This window comes from Dipteris shenzhenensis, chromosome 2 (assembly GCF_047967505.1).
Source record: "Dipteris shenzhenensis isolate YYH24624 ecotype China chromosome 2, Dip_SZ_1.0, whole genome shotgun sequence".
NCBI lineage: Eukaryota > Viridiplantae > Streptophyta > Polypodiopsida > Gleicheniales > Dipteridaceae > Dipteris > Dipteris shenzhenensis.
The window spans coordinates 42,924,889-42,946,852 of NC_141597.1; the positions used below are offsets into that span (position 1 = coordinate 42,924,889).

Below are 21,964 nucleotides of genomic sequence, written 5' to 3' on the forward strand. Positions count from 1 at the left end.
GGGATTGGACTGGAGAAAACAGAAACAATACCGACGACGGAGTACACGAAGCAATGCCAAATCTAGCAATTAGCGGCAAATCAATCGCATAACATCCTCTGGAATGGCCAAAATCAGTGCATGCAACCATCTCGCGTATTTGATCCTTTCAACCACCTCACTTGTATCAGTACATGCAACACATCTCATATCAACAGATCCTTCCGACCATCATTTTCTGTCCATCGTTCACCCCAAATTGCTAGATCTGAACCACAGAGGCCTCCACCGGTCACGAATAGGGACACAGTTCACGTTTCTTGCATGCAACACAAAAGAAGCGCATGGACACAGAAATCCCATCAATCATGTACCTAAGTTGAACCAATCACAGTTGCGCATTAATGGAGACTCCAGACTAGCTAAGTCTGAGCAAGACTCTCCACTAAGAGCAGCTCCCTGCGCGCTGCTGGAGATGGAGGGAGCTGATGAGTCCAACATTCCAACTTAAGCATGAATTCCATCCCCATGTGTAGCAACTGGGGCTAAATTGTACCTTGAAGTGGGCTCCCCGTCCCCCTGTCCACCGAGGGGAGCGAATCTTCCCTCCAAGGAGTCGAATGTTGGGCTGGGATCCTAGATTTCAAGCTCTCGGGGCTGGCATTTGAGTACCAAGGAGCCTCGCTAAGCCAGCTCTAAAGGTACATGGGGCTGCAAATAAATCCTGTGAGTAGGGCTCGGGGGAGCTCTAACGAGATGCTTACCCATTGGCCGTCCATAGTTTGGTCCAATGGGTGCGTACTTGTGAACAGTTCAATAGACTCAGCAATTCATAGAAATTAGTAGTGATGGCTGCCTCGCAGCGAGAGTCCCTGCGACGGAACAAGAATCGCTCATCATCTCCTCCATCTTCCATTGCCCTCGACCTCACCGGATTCGTCTTCTACGCCCTCTTCCTGCCTTGGTTTGCATCATTCATCCGCCATGGTCGCTCCGATTTGTGGCCCATTCTGGCCGGTTTCACTCTCTTCCAGACCTTCAACTCCCTGATTTTTTCCTCCCTCACCAATTCGCCCTCCCTTCTGCCTCGCCTTGACCGTACCTCCCTTGCCCTCTTCACGAATACTGCCGTCTCTTTGATTCATTCCAGCATCGTCGGGCTTTCGGGTAAGGTGTCATGAAGCTGACATTTTCCCTCCATGAGCCTTTTGAGCCTCTTTTTGTATATATCTACTTTGCTGCTACTTGCTTGACATTAGTGTGCGTGTGTGTGTGCGTCTGAGAGAGAGAGAGAGAGAGAGAGAGAGAGAGAGATTTTATTGTCTTACAGGGACCTCTCCAGACCAAAATATGATAAACGATTATGGAAAACAATGTGCGTCTATGTGCATTCCTGACAGTGTGCAGCGTTTCTCGCGGTTGCACTTCGGGCGGTGATCGTCTGGATCGGCATCTTTCCCGTTGAAAACAAGTGTGCTGTGTGTTTACTTGCAAAGTTTCACAAGGACCCCATAAGGATCAAACATTATTTGCTCGCTGTTCTTGTCTCAGGTCTCTAGAACCCATTCGATCTAAGAACCAAGTTGCGAGAAATGTGCAGCAAGTCGACAGGGACCTAAAGCTATCTAGCAAATGGCAGTTTGTCTTTGACTTGGAAAAGAGTGGGGCAAATCATGAGCATATAATCAAACACCCATCCTCCTTGCCTAGCTCCAGAAATATACTTGCACCTTCATCATGAATTCATAGCTCTTGATCTTGGCCCCATACCCTTGCAACTTGTCTTGGAGGTGTGTGCCGGTAAATTCTTGCACCATGTCGTTAAATTTTAGGATGAGAAGGCCAAGGATTGGATACCGTGCCTCTCTCTGTAGCCTCCTCTATTCTTTGCGCTGAGCGTTCTTGATCCCTTAGTAGCGACAATAGGGATAGTGTGGCCAAGATCCAATATAGAAGCTTATGGCAAACACTCTAGGAAAGGAGCAATTTGCTGCTCTCTTATTTGTCTAACCCCACAAGTATCTCATAGTTTGACTGGGGAATCCATCTGAAGCCTAGTGGTTCCCCCCATTCTGAAACTCCTCTATTGATTTATTTCAGTTGATCTTGGCTCATAATACACTATCCTATGAAGGCACTTGGCTGATCCCTTCACACATAGGGCTGTGTCATTTGCAAACTCAAAGTCCAGCAACTCATTGGATCGGGAAGCACATCCATGCCAGCCTGGTCTCTTGTGAGGGAAGGGAAATATCTCGTGAGTGGGCAGCCTTGAGAAAGCTTCCCCTATGAGAATGCCTTGGTATTGCACCTCTGCGTAGTGATAGATATCTGTCCAGCAAAGTGATGGATTCCCACTGTCACGAGGACGTGAATTTATGGCACTTTTGATTTCGACTCCCGTAATTTATGTGTGACTCACTTGAGTCGAGTCCATATCTAGGATGATTTGTGCTTCAGCGCTCCTTTGAAACTAGGACGCTACTACCATATCCTTAGAAGCCAAGGTCTCATGGTCGCCTCACTAAGTTGAGCGCTTTTACAAGCCACTAGATTACAAGAAGACGATAGAAACTGCGATGCCAGTAGGGGACTCGGCTGTTCATCGTTCTATACTTGTCTTGTTATGTATATTTCCAGTAGTTAAGCTCTGTCAGGCGAGTGCATGGATCACCATGCACGGTGAGGCTATCTACAGGGTTTTTCTTGCAATGGTTTGCATGGTAGCAACCACGTCGCACCACTGGGCTTGGACGTTGGGGAATGCATCTATGGCGTAACCCCTAGTCCTCTAGGGACACCGGGACTCTGGGACTCACAAAAGGTCTCTGGGAAGCTGCACCACATGCAAACCAACGCCCGCAAACTCCCCGTCCAGCCCACCCTGTAATTCCCTGCTCAACTTCAAACAGTGAACGGCATCCAATCACTAGACAATCCTGTATCCTCAGCCAACCAAAGCATGCAATAGAGACCCCAATAGCATCCACTGTTTGAACCACTCCTGTAATCTCACAACCAGTGTGCCAACCCTTTGTTGTGTGAGTAGTAATATATATAAGCTTCAATTTAGTTCAGAAAGCCCCTTATTTAGATCTATGGTTGGGAGATATGAGTGCTCCAAGTTTGGAACTTTTCTGCAACAGATTTTGAGAGATTTTGGAGTTTATGCTATTAGAGTTGTAGCATTTGATGCTTATGCATATATGTTGACCAAGTTTGACCACTATAATGATGCTTACTTGATGACGACATAAGTGTTGCTTTGCTTGCTAAGTATGTCTTCCTTTTGCTTTTCATAAAAGTTTTTGTTTACCTCTTTTTTCTTCTCTTTCATTTTCTCTTTTATTTTCTTTGTAGATTTTTGATCTTTAGAACAACAAAAAATTCTAAATTTGTATGATTGGACTTATTCTAGTCTTACAAAGGTATATGCTTACTTGATGTTTGAAGCTAATTCAAAGATGATTACGGTACCTAGCATAATGAATGAAGTGTATCTACATTTGGATGATGGCATTATGCCAGTCCCTGCTATGCATGATGGAGTTTATGGTTCTCAATCTTATGAGTGACTCTCGTGAGATTGAAACTGCACTATGTTGTGTTTTTAGAGGATGAGTTTGCACTATGTACAAGAGTAGACACTGCCCTTGTTTAACTAACAAGTGGTAAGACCCTCTTCATATTTGATTTATGTGAAGGAATATGGGATGCATGTGATCATGTCCTTGAAGTAAACTTGCTTGAAGCTACTCATTTGGTAGCATACCTCATTAAGAGAGAAGGTATGAAGAAGAAGGATGCAAGAAAGATCAAAGGGCAAAGGAGTTACAAAAAGAGCTACACCAAGAACCTCTCTAATGACAAAGTACCTCACACTATGGTAGTTTGGAAGAGGAGGAGGAAAAGGATAAGATATGCCATCAAAGGGGGGGATTTCCCGACATCTTCAAAGTAGATATTTTATTTTTATTTTGTGGTCAATAATGGTTCTGTGCCATGGATAGTCCATCCTTAAATGATTGTTAGTCCTTTGTTTGAGGTTTTATCTTATTGGACCCATGGGTATTTTCATACATAGTCATTGTCCAATCCTCCAGTTGTAAACCAAGAGTCCTAGGAGTGAGTCACAGGTTGGGGCCATGTGTGTTGCCACATGATGGTGGGCAAGCCATGGTGCATCCCATGTACTATTGCTAAGGGATGAGGTCATCAATTTGTGGGGGGGAATGAAGAACAAATTGATGTAATGGGGTGTACCAAGGGATACAAGGGTTGTGTGTTGGTTAGTGTGACCAGGTTTGGTGGTAGAAGGTTCTATTAGGTGTGATTGAGAGATTCATGGGCTTGATTGAAAGATCAGTGGAGTGATTTGTGGATCTGGAGATGCTCTCCTTTGATATGCGATTTTGCTCTAGCAGCACCTGGCAGGCTCTGGCAGCTCACAACTGATGATCTAGCTCCTTCAGGAACTGATTTGGCCAACTGAAAGCTCTGGGTTCTTTTTGTAGTCCTGTGCTAAAAATAGTAATTTTTAATTGCACCACTCTTTTAGCTCCCCTGTTGCACACTTTGGCCCAAGGAATTAATTGTCTAGTAACTGGGCGCACATTCACTATTTCCAAGGGTCCACTAGGGAATTTTAATTCCCCAAGTCCCGCCCCATGGCCGGACCCTCGCGTCCCAGAGACTCAAGGCAGTCACGCACAAATTACGGGAGCCGCAAATCAAAAGTCGCATAATTTCACGTCCTTGTGACAGTCTCGACTTGGGATTTTCTTGTATTCACCATGATAATAGAAGGCTGAACAGTGGCAAAGCTCAATCAGGCACATGAGGTATTTTTCCTATTAAAACCGAAGACCAAACCCTAAGTATTACCAAGTTCTTCAACTGGAAAAGACTATTAGGCTCTGATACTTGTCAGAGTCATGCTTCCGAGTAGCACGACTCTGACGGAAAGAAAGGGGGGTGGAAAAGAATGGGGGAGAAGGAAGAGGACAACAGCCCCATGGCGGGCTGTTTGTAGGGAAGACATGACGCGTGGGGAGCAGTGGGCAGAGAAAGAGGTGGCAAAAAAGGTTGAGGGGAAAGGATGGCAAACGGGGGGCAAAGGAAGAGGTGGCAAACAAGGTTGACGGGAGAGGGATGGCAAAAAGCCGGAGGGGGGGGGGGGCACAGAGGGCTTGAACAGTCCACCAAATGGACTGTTTGAGATCCTGTAGGCTGCGCCAACAGGAAACAAGGCGAGGCAATGGGTGGAGCAGGAGGGGATGTTGATCGTGAGGTGGAAAAGCGAAATGGAGGGTGGAGTCAGAAGAATCTTGTTGAAAGGGCTGATGGAAATGCAGTTCCTTGCATACTGAGAGAATGTGGAGTGGCAAAGGGCAGAGCAAGAGGGAAGGTCGAAGGTGGCTGGAAGGGGAGCTAGGAAGTATCGAAGGCGTGTAGGAAAAGCTTCCACAGGAAATTGCCTCTGATACTAATTCGTGGGTTGGTCGCGGCAGGAGCTATTTGCAGCTTTGGCACTAATCTCAGCTCTAGCACAACAAATTAAAATCTTTGAACAATTTGAGAGAGTGAACTGATGGGGTAAAGGAGCTCTTGAGGCATGTCTATCGTGACACACAAAAGTTTATGACAGGTGGCTTGAACTCCCAAATTTTAGCTCATCTATTTGGGAATAATCCTATTTGAAGCCGTGCCCTCTGCCATATCAGGCATGGCCATTAAAAATGAGAAAGCATGGGAGGATATAGGGAAAATGGAAGCTCTTTTGCAAATGGCAGAAAAAAACACACAGCCTTTCTCTTTAAGCTGAGTGCAGCAGCAGCCCACAACAGCCCTCGTTGTAAACAGCTACTTGGCATATTACGAGAGCATACTATATGCACATATACCTCCTTCTAGCCACGGCTACACGTTTTCTCCCCTCCCATCCAGACCTCCCTTCCCAACCTTAACCATACTTAGACTCTAACTGCTCCTCTCGCATTCCCCCCATCCCTTCTCTTCCCCCCTCCACACCTCTGAATCTTTAGTTACGATAGCAGGTTTTCTCCTTTCCAGTCATCTCCTCACCTTCGCCTTCCAGTATTTATTCTTTTTTTTTGGGGAGGGTTTGGGAAGGGGTGGGGCAGAGGCAAAAGTTATCGTTCTCATCCAATGTCTGTAATCCATTGATATGGGCTCTCTGGTACCTGAAAGATTACATACAAGATTGGAGAGGTAGCATAGTTGTTTAGAGCTGTGAATATCCACACTGTGTTTCTCAGACCCATTTACTGGAAATTTACATGACAGAATGTGCATGTCTTCTTAGAGTTTCTACCCATGATGCAGGGGGTCACATCCTCTACATCCACTTGCGAGATCCAGTCCTTTGTTGCATACTTTGCACTGAAGGGTCCTGCTTGACTTTGAAAGTGCCTGCCAGTAAAGTATCCCTGTTTTGTACCTGGTGGACTTAATCCAGCAGGGTTAGGGGCGCTGGGATTAAGGGAAGAAGAGGCTAACGTGAGACTAGAGGACCTGGAACATTAGCAAAGGGCAAGTTGGCTATATTTACCCAAGATGCTTTCCATAAAGTGCGATGCTCTCTATAAGAGTGGCCAAGGCTATTGTGTTTGCATTCAGGGTGTTGACACCCCTGGAAGGTCTGGTCTGGATCATGAGCCTAGACTCATGGCGGATCAGGACATACTATGCTGAAGGTTCCTTGTGGACGGTTTCAGTGGTATGGGATGCTGGAGCTATGGGCGTAGCCTTGTGGAAGTCTGATCCTTAGCCCATATGCTGGGGCCTGACTGGGAAGTGAGTCACCTGCTGCTGATTGTGTTTGGATTCTGTTCAAGGGTAGGTCCTAGTGGAGATGCATAGGTCGGAATCAAAACAGCCCTATACACAGTTGAAGCGATCCGAGGTATGCAGTTCGAATGGTGCCAGGTATGTGTGCAAACAGTACAAATTGCTGGAGTAGGATGTTGGGACTGTTCGCACTAGATTTATGTGCAAGAAACCCCAAATGGGTGGAGAACTTGCTGTGAGGGAAAGAGTGGGGGAGTGGAACGATGAAGACAGAGAGAGAGAGGGAGACACAAGAAGTGTGGGTGTGTAAAGTGTTGAGCCACACCACAAACTCATAGAGTTTTATTAGGATTAGGGATTCACCCTATGACTGTCTTAAGACAGTCATAGGTGTCATAACTTTAACAAAGGGTGGCAATGTGCCTTTACCCCAACAACCTCCCACCTAAAGGCCAATGTGCCTAAATGGGAGAAAAGAATAAAATTACAGCAATATACAGTTACTGTATACAAGACCATAAAATAAGAGTGGTCTCATCCTAATCCCATGATGTGGCGGCAATGTGCAAACCGCTCTGTAGGCAAGCTCTTAGTGAGCAAATCTGCAGGATTATCATCAGTATGCACCTTCACAAGCTCAAGTCTCTTGTCTTCCAGTACCTCCCTGATGAAATGGTATTTCACATCTATGTGCTTGGTCTTTTGATGAAAGACCGGATTCTTTGCCAACATGATAGCACTCTGATTATCACAATGCAAAACTGGCATATCTCTTGTAATGCCCAAATCTCCCACCAGCCGAGTAAGCCATATTGCTTCCTTGCAAGCCTCAGTGGCTGCAACATATTCAGCTTCAGTGGTTGACAGTGCAACGCATTTCTGCAACCGAGACACCCATGATATAGCACCTCCTGCAAATGTGAAAATATAACCGGTAGTAGACTTCCGGTTATCTGCATTCCCTGCATAGTAATCTGTAAAACCATGCACCAATGCATCCTACCTACCATAGCATATGCACAAGTCTTTGGTACCCTTGAGATACCTCAAGACGCCTTTCACTGCTTCCCAGTGCCGCTTGCTTGGATTTGCCATATACCTGCTGATGACTCCAACCGCAAAAGCAATATCCGGACGAGTGGCAACCATGGCATACATCAAAGAACCAACTGCAGATGCATACGGAACCTTGGCCATTTCAGCCTTATCATCATCTGATCTGGGGCTGTCCTTACTGCTGAGTTTTAAATGTGGAGGCAACGGGGTACTAATAGACTTCCCCCCCTCCATTTTAAACCTCTGCAGTACTTTGTCAATGTACTCCTTCTGTGACAGAAACAAAAGTCCCTTGGACCTGTCACGAATAATCCGCATACCAAGAATATGGTTTGCATCACCCAAGTCTTTCATGTCAAAAGACTTATGCAGTTGCTTCTTCAAAGCACTAATCTCCTGCTGAGATTTGCTGGCAATCAGCATGTCATCCACATATAGAATGAGTAGCATCAAACTGCCATCCTTTGCCCGTTTGGTGTACAAGCAGTGATCGGTCTCACACCTATGATACCCTTGGGACTGCATGAAGGCATCAAACTTCTTGTACCATTCTCTTGGCGCCTGCTTGAGTCCATACAAGCTCCTCTTGAGCTTACACACAAGCTGCTCTTTCCCTTTAACAGCATATCCCTCTGGCTGACTCATGTAGATCTCATCATGGAGATCCGTGAAGAAAAGCAGTCTTCACATCCATCTGACATAAATCCATGTCCTCATGAGCAACAAGAGCTAACACTGCTCTCAAAGTAGTCATCTTGACTACAGGGGAAAAGATCTCATCAAAGTCAATGCCCTTCTCCTGCTTAAATCCCTTGGCAACCAATCTGGCCTTATACCTCGGTAAAGCATTTGATTCTGCTTTGACTTTGTAAACCCACTTGCATGGCAAGACCTTTCTGCCTGCAGGTAGCTGCACCAAGTCCCATGTATCATTTTGAAGTAGGGTGTCCATTTCTAACTGCATGGCTTTCTCCCACTTCCTTTTCTCAGTTCTTCCCATAGCTTCCTTGAAGCTGGAAGGCTCACCACAATCTGTCAGCATGATAAAATCAGCCACATTATTGGCTCCTGGAACAAACCTGTCAGGAGGCCGTTGTACACGGGTGCTCCTCCTAACAAAATGTTCCGGATTAGGCTGCTGTCTAGCCTGTTCGTCATGCATGACGGGTGGCTGTACCACCATATTTGGCTGTTCTACAGCGCCATTTGCTGGCATATCCAGTGGTGCATCATTGGCAAAATTGTATGGCTGATTTTCAGCCTGTATACCCTCTTGAACAGGGTTATCTACAGCAGCCTGCTGCTGCATATTAATGGGCATTCTTTGCTGTCCGACATCATCATAAACAACCCTACTGTATTCTACAGGTTGCACGGGTTCTTTGTGTACACTATCCTCTTTAAAGATGACATCATTGCTGCGTATAATCTTCCGTTTGACGGGATCCCATAACCTGTACCCCATTTCACCTTCGTCACCGTAACCCATGAAGATGCATCTGAAAGACTTTGGCTCGAGTTTGGTGCGCAGTTCTTTGCGTATATGAGCAAAGCACTTGCAACCAAACACACGTAAGTGCTTATATGAAGGTGGCTTGCTAGACCACACCTCCTGGCACTTTCAACTCCAAAGCCTTATTCGGCGACCTGTTAATTAGGTGAACTGCTGTTTGCACGGCTTCTGCCCAAAAGCCATGGGGCAATGCAGCATAAGACAACATACATCGAACTTTCTCCTGAATAGTTCGATTCATCCGCTCACTCACACCATTTTGAGATGCATTATGAGGGGCTGTGAGTTCCTGTTTAATGCCCTTAGCTTCGCAAAACTGTACAAAAGCATGTGACACATACTCACCCCCATTATCGGATCTGAGGCATTTCAGCCTGCGTCCTGTCCGATTCTCAACCTGAGCGACAAACTTCTTGAAAGCGCATCGCTCTTATGCTTCAAGAAATAGACCCACACTTTGCGTGTGGCATCATTAATAAAAGTAATGAAATACTTTGCACCCCCTAGTGATAGCTGTGGCATCTCACACAAATTAGTGTGCACTAGATCAAGCGGTGCTCTATTCTGGGGAGTTCTCCTCTTATGAGGAGTCATAGAATGCTTTCCAAAAATGCAATGATCACAAGTAGGCAAATCTGAAAATGAAAGAGACGGCAGATAACCCAAACGTGACAGTTCTTGCATTCCTTTAACGGACATGTGTCCCAACCGACTATGCCACAATGAAACCTTCGGCAGCTCGGTTATGGCAACAACATGATTACCTACACTGGAAACATAAAGAGGGTACAAGGTATCGCTCTTATAGCCCTCAGCCACTACAACCTGGCCATCAGTAATCACCCATTTGGAATCCCCAAATGTGGTGTGGTAACCACTGTCATCCAACAAGCCAGTGCTAATCAGATTTTTCTTGATTTGCGGCACATGGCGAACACCATCAAGCATAAATATGCGTCCATCAAGGAATACTATCTGTATACTGCCAATCCCTGCAATCTGACATGCATAGTTGTTCCCAAGGTGAACAACTCCATGAGTACCTGTGTAGGAAGTAAACCACTCCCTATGAGGAGTAACATGAAAAGAAGCACCTGAATCCAAGAGCCAGGTGTGCATGTCATGGCCATCAATAACCAATGTATGTGCAATTACAGCAGAAGAGCATAAAACATCATGTCTGTCACTGTCACTGTCCTCTGCTGCAACATTCATTGTATCCAAGTCATCTGCCTTGGCCTTGCCTTTGCCTTTGCTTCCACTGCCTGCATCCTTTGTCTCAGCCTTCTTGGCTTTCTGATCCCGTATAAACTTGAAGCACTTAGACTTCACATGTCCCTTCTTGCCACAGTAAAAGCATTCAATATCCTTTTTGCCACGGGACTGACTGCGGGATTTGGACTTGCTAGCAGATCTCCCCTTCTGCTGAGTCCTACCTCTTTCCTGTACCTGCAAAGCATTGGAAGACTTGCTGCCCATATTATTCTTCCTGCTCATCTCCTCCATAAGGAGAGAGCTCTCCACATCAGCATACATAAGAGTGACATTTGAATTTGACAGAGTGGTCTTGAAAGTGTCCCAACTCTCAGGGAGGGTACACAACAAGAAAGTAGCCTTGAACTCCTCATCAAGGTTCAATCCTTGTGCAATAAGCTGTGTAAAGATGGCATTGAACTCACTCAAGTGTGAGGTCATAGCTGTACCTTCCTTCATGCGAAGGTCGACAAGCTTCTTCAACCAATAAACCTTACTGGCTGAGCTCTTTTGGGCATACAATTCTTCTAGCCTCTGCCATAGGCCATAAGAGGTCTTTTCAACCGGGAATGAAGAGTAGAGTGCTCTCTCTTTTCCTTCTTCCCCAAAACAAAATTTCTGTGCTTGTTGTACCTCCTGTACCTGCGCAGGGTACTTGCTGTACCCTGTACCTGCGAGGGCACGAAATCCAAAAAATTTTTTTGACCTGAACCTCCTGTCGCAGCGTCCGTATGGTACGGCTGCCTGTACGGCGTTGGCTGCTGCTGGTCACGCGACCGTACAGCCGGTACGACGGCCTGTACGGATTCCGTACAGCTGGTACGGCTGGCTGTACGGATCGCTCCGGTACGGCTGGCTGTGTGCAGCCTGGGTGCGCGCCGGTGCTGCGCGCTGGCTGCGCCCGCTTGGTAGCGGGTAGCAGCAGCTAGCTGCTGCTGTTGCGGCTGCTCGCGCGCGACCTGCGCGCGGCTGCTGCGCCCGCTCGCACGCGCTGCCCCGCTCTGCCCGCGCGCACTGCCTGCTCCTGCTGCCGCTGCTCGCTGCTGTAGGGTGCGATGCCCGAGGGGAGAGGGAGGGGTAGACCGGAGTGGAGAGGGAGAGGTAGAGGCTCTGATACCAGTTGTGAGGGAAAGAGTGGGGGAGTGGAACGATGGAGACAGAGAGAGAGAGGGAGACACAAGAAGTGTGGGTGTGTAAAGTGTTGAGCCACACCACAAACTCATAGAGTTTTATTAGGATTAGGGATTCACCCTATGACTATCTTAAGACAGTCATAGGTGTCATAACTCTAACAAAGGGTGGCAATGTGCCTTTACCCCAACACCTGCAAGAGGAATTCTTGTACTTGCAAATTAAACAGAGCAAGAAATAAGTGCTGGTTGTTACGGAAAGAGAGTAGAAGCCTACTGCAATAGATTCACAGATCTATGGTAGAGAGTTGCTAATTGCGAATTAGGTTGCTGTAGGAAGTCAAGGGGAAATTCTGTTGGATCATGTACTTAGGGTGCAATTGATTGCAGCCAGCCTGGGTAGGCTGTGTGATGTGCAAAAGACCTGTTCTGGGTGCTGCGGATGAATGGGTCTTGGCAGGGAGGGACTGAAGCCAGGGATTGTGAATTGCACATTCAACAGAAGGATGCAGCTGATCCTTGCAGGGGTGATTGCTTTTGGCTGAGCTCACACGGGCTGAAGGTCTCTGAAAAAATCAGGGATTGCTTTTGGGGTTTTTGAGAAAAGCTATACAAAGCCAAGCTTTCCAAAAGCAAAGCTTTCCTGCTTTAGGGAGATTTTAGGAAAGTGTTTTCAGAGTTTGTCTGAGCTCTCGAGCAGCCTGTTGGTTCCGAGGTTTTCTCCCAGTTGTAGTGGGGTTTTCTCCACAGGCTGAAGGTCTCTGAAAAAATCAGGGATTGCTTTTGGGGCTTTTGAGAAAAGCTATACAAAGCCAAGCTTTCCAAAAGCAAAGCTTTCCTAAAGAAGGCTGCTTTAGGAGCTTTTAGGAAAGTGTTTTGAGAGTTTGTCTGAGCTCTCGAGCAGCCTGTTGGTTCCGAGGTTTTCTCCCAGTTGTAGCGGGGTTTTCTCCTCAGATTACTTGCAGTTCTCTTGTGCCTTTCTCTCCTTCTCAGAGTGGTGTGTGTGTGAGAGGTGCTCTCCCTCTCCCGCTCATTTTTGCTGCACTTCTCCCATGGTATCAGAGCCACGGTTGGCTTGAGACCGGAGGAGTGGAGGGAGTGTCGAGCCAACACTCAGAGAGGAGCATTAGGGTGCTGTTCGGAGGTGTCTTTGAGGAGGAGCGTGTGTGAGGTGTGGACTGTTCGGGTGACCAGCGAAGGGTGACTTTGAGGGGTATTTTCAGATAAGAGAGGAGGTGTTCCTGAGGGATGGAAAGCGAGGTGTGAAGTTACATTGGGCTGTCAATTCCTCCATCCTCTTCTTCAGCCTTCTCCTTTCTTCAACCCTCTGCTCCCTTTTATCCCTTCCACCTTCTCTTTCAGTTCAGCTTCCTCTTCACTCCAACATGGCAACTGTGTCCGACATGGCAGAGAACAAGACTAAAATCCCAGTGTTGCCCACGTTCCCGGTTGACTGGTAGTTGGATGGGCTCAATTACAGCGTCTGGCGGGTGATGATGGAGTCTGTGGTACAGTCATACGACCTGGCAGGTTTCATCTTGATAGGTGTTGCCCGACCAAATCCCTTGGCGAAGGACCTTGGCATCCTGGAGCAGAATGAGGCCAAGACTCTGTCTCAGCTCTGGGACCGTGTCAATGCCAGAGTAAGATCAGTTATATTTCTTAATTGTACTCCTTAGGTGGTTAATCACGCGAAGCACATGACAATGACCAAGAGTATATCAGAGCGTTTGGCGTCCATGTATAACCGAACCTCTCCCATGAAGAGGGTTTCATTGGAGGTCCAGATGAGGTTGTTGGATCCCAAGAAGTATTCATCGATGCGGGACCACATCAATAAGCTACAGGAACTTCAGCTGGATATCCTCCAGGCAGGAAGCAGATTTCATCGGAGGACATGGCCATTACTCTAAATCCGAGTTATCCTCTCAGTACGGGGCCTTTTATTCATCCTTGATCACCAGTGGTAGGGTGAATGAGTTGACGTGGGAGGAATTGGTCCCCATGGTGCTTGACCAGGAGGAGCGCTTCGTCGATCGTACCTATGACAGTCAGCCTGAGGCTTTGACAGCTGATCAGAAAGGCAGAAAGCAGTTGACACCTGAGGAACAAGAAGCTGTCAAGGCATCCCATACGTGTAACTGATGTGGCCAGAAAGGTCATTATTGGCGTCAGTGTCCCCAATGGAATGCAGAGGGGCCCAATAACCAATTGGCCAATAGTGTTCCTGCTGCGACCACGTATACTCCGGCCAATTATAGCACGTAGCATTGAACCTTCATATAATTGTTCTTTTAGTAGCACTTGGCAGGGGTTGCTAGTAGGCTTTCCAGATCCAGATGGAGGATTGCTTGCTTGTTTGTGGCAGCTGGACCTGCCGACCAGGTGCATCAAGCAGGGGAGTAGGACCTCGTGCCACGAGGAGTCGTTTTCACTAACTCAAGTGGTAGTATGTTACTAGTTTCTATTCTGTTTGGACGTCATGACCTAGCAGATCCAAAGGGGATCTCCTAGTGTTGTGCTGCAGCTATTTTCTGATTCTGCTGGAGATCTGGATGGGTTAGTAGATTGCTAGTGTAGGAACCCAGACACAATTGATTAATCCTTGTGAGTTGTTATGTGCCCGTTGTCATTGGAGCACTGAAGTTCATTGATCTGGCAACAGTTTACCAATTTGGACTTGAGAGGGGGCTTCAAAGGGGGCTATTGCACCAGTGGCAATATCAGTCGGATTTTATTTCCAAGATCCTCTTTTGGAGTCATGTACCAAGACCAGTAGTTGGATTGTTGTACCAGATAACCCGGTGTACCAGTACTAGACCAAAGGAGTGTACCTAGCACCTGTGACCTGGGAGCCAGTTCCAGGTTTCCATTGATCGTCCTGAAGCGGTTCATGCCACAAGGGGCCTTCTTCGACAGTACCTGTGGCAGTCTTCAGCGGTGGAGTATCACACGATGGATTCCTCCAGTTGTTCCAGGGGCACACCCAACTCCGTGGCGCCTTTGTTCCATCCAGGAGCTGAGGAGGGGTGTTAGAGGCCAACATCTCTTGATGTCACCTAGAGAGAGAGGGCCTTGCTTGTGGGTGTGCTTGCCCAATGAGTGAGGGTAGTGTAGAGAGTGAGGACCTGTGTTGTGGGTGTGCCCGCCCCTCGTGAGGGTAGTCTAGGGTAGTGGCAGTCTGAACAGTGTTCAGGAGAGGCTCCCTTGAAAGGTCAACATCTCCTGATGTCACCTAGAGAGAGAGGGCCTTGTGTGTGGGTGTGCCTGCCCAGTGAGTGAGGGTATTGTAGAGAGTGAGGGCTTGTGTTGTGGGTGTGCTCCCCTCCCCCCCCCCCAAACCCCCGTGAGGGTAGTCTAGGGTAGTGGCAGCCTGATCAGTGCTGAGGAGAGGCTCCCTTTTAGGGCTGTCCTTGAGCCCCTTCCAGGGCTGTGTGGAGGCGCCTAGGGAGTCCGCTCCCTGATGTGCAGGTCGGCTGGAGGGCAGAGGGCACAGCCCCTCATATAGGCTGGTGCAGCTCCTTGTGGATGGCTAGGGGCAGTCAGCCCTAGAGCCCTGCTTGTCGGCTGGCTGGCCCACACATTAGGGCCTTGTACAGCCCTATATAGGAGGCTGTAGGGGTCGGTCCTCTAGGGCTGTGGGTCGGCCCATGTAGGCAGCTGGTCAGCCCTGCCCCTTGCTGGCCGACTAGGAGGCTGGGGTCTATATATAGCACCCTCCCCCCACATGTGCATTTATAGCAACCCCCCCACCCCCACCCCCTCCCACATGTGCATTCATCACTTCATTGCGGTGCCTGGCAGAGGAGCAGAGCCAGCCTAGAGTAGCACTTGAGGAGCAGGGTAGTGGAGCAGTTCATCCAATCCCTTGTGCTCCTCTTGGTTCTGAGGTTTTCCCCCAGTTGTAGCGGGGTTTTCTCCACAGATCACTTGCAGTTCTCTTGTGCCTTTCTCTCCTTTCTCTACTTCTCAGTGTGATGTGTGTGTGAGGCGTGCTCTCTCTCTCTCTCTCTCTCTCTCTCTCTCTCTCTCTCTCTCTCTCTTCCGTTCATTTCCGTTGCACTTCTCACATGAAATCCTCCTTGGACAGGCTTCCCTTCACTTTGAAGTCTCAGCAGACAAGGAGGACGTATTTTTACAGCAAATAGCCACTCTCTCCCTCTCTTTTTCTTAGCATCTGCCTCTGTGCAGCAATCCAGCTCTCTCTCTCTCTCTCTTTCTCTCTCTCTCTCTCTCAGATCTCTCGTCCGCTTGCTCCACCACCACAGCTCGTTTTTACCAGGATTTTCAGAGTCTCATAGACCCATCGGTCTTCTGAAGACTTCAATAAACTTTATTTCTTTCTTTCTTTCTTTCTCTCAATTCTCCATATCTTCATATCCCTCTTTTACTCTCCCATAATGGCAGAAGAAACTCGCATGCATAAGGAGGTTACAAGCAGTGTACCTCCTCTTGAAGAGCCTCAAGGAGAGGAAGGTGAGCTGCTGAATTATGGAGCAGAAAGCATTGTAAGTTGAAGAGCCTTAAGGAGACGAAGGTGAGCTGCTGAATTATGGAGCATAAAACATCATAAGTAAGAGCAGCATGCAAACTGAAGGATCATTTCGACAAAGGGAGTTCCTCTTGTCCTTTTCAATCCCCTTAATTGTGGATCAAAATCCCTCCCACTTTAAACCAAATGATGACTTCGAACAAAACACAAAATATTATTTGAGAAAGGGTTAGTTTACGCCTATGGAATTCATGCATCCCCACTAGGATCTAACCCTCAACACAGTCCGACCACAATCAGTAAAGCTAAATAAAGATTGGCAGGTGACGCACCTCCCAGCTACCCTTGAGCACGCGGGCTATGTATCAGACTCCCACAAGGCTATGCCCAAAGCTCCAGCCTCCCATGCCACCAGAACCGATCACAAGGAACCTTCAGTATAGTATCTCTGATCCGCCATGTAGAAGGCAGGAGTCTAGGCTCATGATCCAGACCAGACCTTCCAATGGTGTCAACACATTGAATGCCAACACGATAGCCTTGGCCATTCTTTTAGAAGAGCATCCAGCTTTATGGAAAGTGTCCTAGCTAAATATAGCTAACTAGCCCTTAGCTAATGTTCTAAGTCGTCTAGCCTCACATTAGCCTGCTTCCCTTAATCTCAGGGCCCCCTAACCCACTTTGGATTAAGTCCACTAAACAGAAAAGTTACAAAATAAATTACGTTAGTGCTGTATGAGGGACTCCAGCAACCCATCCAGTTGATTTTTGAGATCAGCCTTCGAACACAACTGTTATCAAGTCTATTACAGAGGAATTCTTCTTGTATAGGTCTCTTTCTAATCTTGTGCTCACTTTGTGCTCCTGCATTTGTTGAAATTTCTTGTGAAAGTCACTATACAGCTCTGGATATGAAATTTGTATCAGGACACTTTTGGGAAAGGTTATCATGGTGTTTGGTCTGCAATCATTGGAAAACCTTGAGTATTTGCGACTGTTTAATGTTACAAAATACAGAGAAGGATTTAGTCGGCAAAACTTTTCTTGAAGGTATATAGTTGGTTCCTGACTCTTTGCTATGAGCATGAAGCAAGGTTATCCTTCTAGAGACATGCTGAAATGGAAGATACTGTTGTCCTTTCTGTGCAGTTGGAGGAATACTTGTATGGGAATGGAGGAAAAAAGGGTTAGCTTCAATGTACAATCATGAAGAACTTTTTTCCGGGATTTGGCCAGGGGCTCATGTGATTTTGTGCCTTTCGTCTGGCTACTTTGCATATGATCAGTGGGATATGCTGCGAAGGCATCTGTACAATGCATGGGCACCATCATTGCTTGTACACCATGCCGTTTTACTTGTTTGTTTCACCATGGCTCTACTCCGCAAAATCACGATTAATTACTTGATTCTTACATTGGTTTGTGAGGTAAGGAATTTTTTCCCAAGTCTTCTTTTGCTTTTGATGCCCCTTTTAGAAAAGAGTATTTGGAACCTTTACTTTCCAGTCAAGGGGGAGTAGTTTTTAATAGAATTTTATTAGACAATTTTGCTTTTGTCAAACACTTTGGACTGCTTGTTTTGTAGCTTCATTCAATTTTTTTGCATCTGAGACGCGTGCTGCGGATGGCTGGCATAAGAGACGTGAAAGGCTTTTTTGTGAAGTTTGAATGGACCCTAAATTGGTTCACCTTCTTCACGTCACGAATATTGATGCATGTATACATCACGGCAAAGTTGATCCTTGATGCTTCTAAATTTCCTTCAGGCATAGAGTGGCCACTTGCAATGATGGGAATGCTTGGACTCAATGTCTTGAATGCTATTCTTGGCATAGATTTGTACAAAGCTTTCAAAAAGGAAAGTATGGCCTGGAAAAGGGACAAGAAGGCAATGTTATAGCAGTATTTTAATTGCAGTCCATAGGATTACAATAGGCTGCTAGGAATTGCATGAAATAATGTGTTGTATAGATCTTTCTTGTTGGAAGAGAGAGGGAGAGAGAGAGAGAGAGAGGGAGAGAGATTAACATACGTGGAAGACAAAAAATGGCCATGAGACCAAACCCACCCAAGTTACATCATGAAAAAATACATGGGTAAGGGAACTAGAGGGATCTGGGACACTCTTAACAATTCTAATATAATCAAAATTTGAAAGTAGAAGTAAAAACACACTTTGAGTGTTTACAATGGACCTTGTCATGTATCATCCATTAGTAATTGAAGCGTTGTGTGAACTTCTTTGGGGTCATAATGTCTTGCCATTGCTCCTTCTCCCCACAATGAGGCAAACATGGGTGCATCTCGAAATGGCCTTATATTGTGACGTAATGATGGCATTCATTGGCCTCATGTTTCTTAGGAGAGTAGGCTTATGATTGAGTACGTATGACCTTTTGTTAGTGTTGGCTCCTTAAGTACACCATCTCTTGTTGTTTGGGATTCATGTTGAGTTGTAGACCTCATGAATCTAGATTAGCATGTGTGATGTTAGATACATTAGAGGTGCACAACTCTGGTTTGATGAAAAAACCCCTTATCGAACAAGCAATGGTATTGGCCTCTCGTCTTGTAGCACTTGGGGAATCTCATTAGTATGTGCTTACCTCATGCATGTTGCACAAAGTGCATAGTCCAAGATCTGTAGGGTATCACAATCCTACATTTTACCTCAATTTGGAATTTGTGAGATGAAGCAGAGCTCTCCCATGGTTATTGTAGATGAGGTGGATTTGTAGGTATCTTGATGCGTGGATGAAGCCATTTTTTCTCAAGTTGAGGAAACACTAAAACTACATGTGGGCAACCTATTAACTACATCTTGATTCAGGAAGATGTCAAGTATTGAGATTGTCTTCCATGGTTTTAAAATAAAAAAAATAAAAAATCATATAGCAATGTATATGTGAGAAGATTTGTGTGTAACATCAAAGTATAGAAGATAAATGTGCATGTGAGAATTTTAGCTATTGGCATAAAGGTTGAGGGAATTATCATTAGCAACATAGGTGAGAAGGCTCAAAAGATATGATCCAATCGTCCATGAGGAGGATTAGGTTGTCCATGAGAGATGTTATCAAGTATTAGATTTGCTTGAGGATCTTGTAGATGAAATGCATGTGTAGGTGTTGGGAAAAACCCTCATGGGGCATGGATATTCTTGCAACATGATGTTGGTACAATGAACATAGAGATTTGTGTGCCCATAGTGATATCCAATGTGTTGAAGTTATAGATAGCTGGAGCTTAAACCACACTTGGGAACAATTATTCATAATCTTGGAGAAGGATTCTTTATTTTTTCTCGACATTCAATGGAAATTTGGTGAGGATACGTGGAGATGTTAATAATGTTATTTGGACAGAAGCTTTCATGTACGTTGATTGAATATACAAAGTATCAATTTTAAAAATAGTGGATATCTATTTTTCTGCTCTACAATTACGATATCAATGCTTCGTAGATATACAACTTTAGGTGATTGTTGGGATTGTTTGTGACGTTGAGTTTCCTTTTGTTCAATAACTCCCAATGATGCCACATGTAAGATATTTTGATTTGTGTCAACAAAGTTCCTTCGCTATATTTCGAAAGGAAAATCTTTTCTTTGAATCCTATACACTTGATGTAGCATGTATGAAGTCAAAATGATGTGTCAAAATTACAGATGTCCAAAATAGATGGGTGATGCTCAAGTAGACGTCTTATCAAGGAGATAAACTTAACAGTAGTTTATGTGTATGCCTCCAACAAAGTAGTAGACATAAAACTTTTATGGGATTCTTTAGTGTGTGTAGATGGCAACTTGTCGCTATGGGGGATTTCAATATGCTGGAGTTGAAGAGAGACAGATGGCTAGAAAAGGGCACAATCATCATAGGTGTTGAGCTGTTGTCTTGGGAAGAATGCAAATAGCACTGGCAAATGGTAGATGTTGGTTCAGATGGCGATTTTACTTGGTGTAATAGTCAAGTAGGAGAAAACAAGAGGAAAGCCGTATTGGATAGATTTTATGTTTCATAGGATCTTTTGAATAGTCTGCTTTCTTCAAAAACCAAAACTTTCTCCTTCTCAAATCTTTCCGACAACAAATTTGTCTTACTAAGCTATGATTTTGGGTCTGGTGTTAGGGGCTTTTGGTTCAAAGCTGATCCAAAGCTTTTTACTTTAAAGAGTGTGCAATCTTTGGTTAAGAAAGCTTTGCAAAATGCTTTTGGTAGAAGCATTTCTGCTTCAGAAGCTTGGGCTTTGTCTGTTGAGGATACTCAATACAGCTAGAAAACTTAGAGCTAAGATCAAGGCTCAGAGAATGGACATTATTCAGGATAATATTAAAATGCTAGAACATCAACCCAGAACATGGGTTACAGTTGCACAAGAGGATCTTCTTGTTGCCAAAAAAGATCTCAGGAGATAAGAGGAGATCAGATTAAATGACTCCAAGGTGTATTTCAGAGACTAGTGGGCAAGGAGAATAGATAGACCCACTAAGGAGACCATCCAGTTGATCAAAAGAAAGAGAATTGATGAGGGATGTTCCACTTTTAAGAAAGGCAGATGGCTCTTGTGTATCATCTACAGAAGAGAATATCCAACTTATTTAAAATCACATCTAGTTACTCTTATCTTCTGTAGTCACTCCAAATGAGGACACCCAGAGAGCTAGGCAACTTTGCTAAATTATAAGGGAGAAGGTTGTTGAAAAATATGATTTACTCTCTCTAGAGCCCTTTACCATTGCAGAATTGAAGGAGGTAGTCACAGTTATGGCAGATGGCAAGACACCAAGAGAGGAGGGTTTGCCCATTGAGTCTTATAAGACTTTCTGGGATTTTTTTGGTCCCTACCTTCTGTTACTGCGGCAAGAAAGTCTTATGAAGGGTGCTCTCCCCTATCACGTCAATGGGGGAATAATCAAACTTATACCAAAAAAAGGCCCCAAAGATGAATTAAAAAATTGGAGGCCCCTAACAATGCTAAACTGCAGTTATAAGATTTTTGCAAAGGCTTTAGTCCTTAGAATCCAAAGTAAGATGAAAGAGTGGATGCTTCTTGAATAGAAGGATTTCATAAAAGGGCACCATCTCCTTGAAGCCATTATAAATATCTGGGAAGGATGTGAGTATGCTAAGGAGACCAAACAAGATATATGCTTCCTTAAAGTTAATTTTGATAAGGCATATGATAGGCTGGAATGGGATTTTTTAATACAATCCTTGCAAGACATGGGACTTGGTTCAACTTTTGTATCAAGTGTTCAAACTCCTACTCACCAATGCTTCAGCTAAGGTAAATGTCAATGGGGATATGAGTGAACCTTTTTCTTGAAAAGATCAATCAGACAAGGATGTCCTTTAGCCCCTCTGCTCTTTGCTATAGTAGCAGCTGCTCTTGGCTGGCTTTTCAGAAGTCAATTTTAGGAAGGTAACCTCCAGGGGATTGAGATCATGAATGGTAAATAGTTAGTTTGTCAGCAATTTGCAGATGACACCACACTTACCCTAAAGAATAATGAGTAGGATGTCAAATGTGTTATGGACTATCTTGATACTTTTTGCAAAGCCTCAGGCTCCATGATTAATCACTCAATAACAAGCTATGACACTTTAAATGGCAAGGATCAAATGGTTTTGCAGGATTTGGGTTGTCTCAGAATAAAAAAGGGCACAGTATTCAGACTATTGGGATCCCATGGGTTTTGAAACACCAATGAAACAAAGGTGAGAGTG

General features: G+C 45.4%; 1 protein-coding gene across 1 annotated transcript; it reads left to right on the plus strand.

The window, feature by feature from the left end:
* Nucleotides 1-713: 713 nt before the first annotated feature.
* On the plus strand, nucleotides 714-18,153 carry LOC147904786 (TRAM, LAG1 and CLN8 (TLC) lipid-sensing domain containing protein). The gene is made up of 3 exons (XM_087395796.1): nucleotides 714-1,146; nucleotides 17,384-17,661; nucleotides 17,820-18,153. The coding sequence occupies exons 1-3, from the start codon at nucleotides 828-830 to the stop codon at nucleotides 18,132-18,134; spliced, it is 912 nt and encodes a 303-aa protein (XP_087251922.1). The 5' UTR covers nucleotides 714-827; the 3' UTR covers nucleotides 18,135-18,153.
* Nucleotides 18,154-21,964: the final 3,811 nt, after the last annotated feature.

Excerpts from the sequence above, each read along its gene's own strand:
- LOC147904786 (XM_087395796.1), top strand. The coding sequence starts at position 828 with ATGGCTGCCTCGCAGCGAGAGTCCCTGCGACGGAACAAGAATCGCTCA. Across the intron at positions 1,147-17,383 it reads CAGCATCGTCGGGCTTTCGG|TTGGAGGAATACTTGTATGG; the intron begins GTAAGGTGTCAT and ends CTTTCTGTGCAG. Across the intron at positions 17,662-17,819 it reads TTCTTACATTGGTTTGTGAG|CTTCATTCAATTTTTTTGCA; the intron begins GTAAGGAATTTT and ends CTTGTTTTGTAG.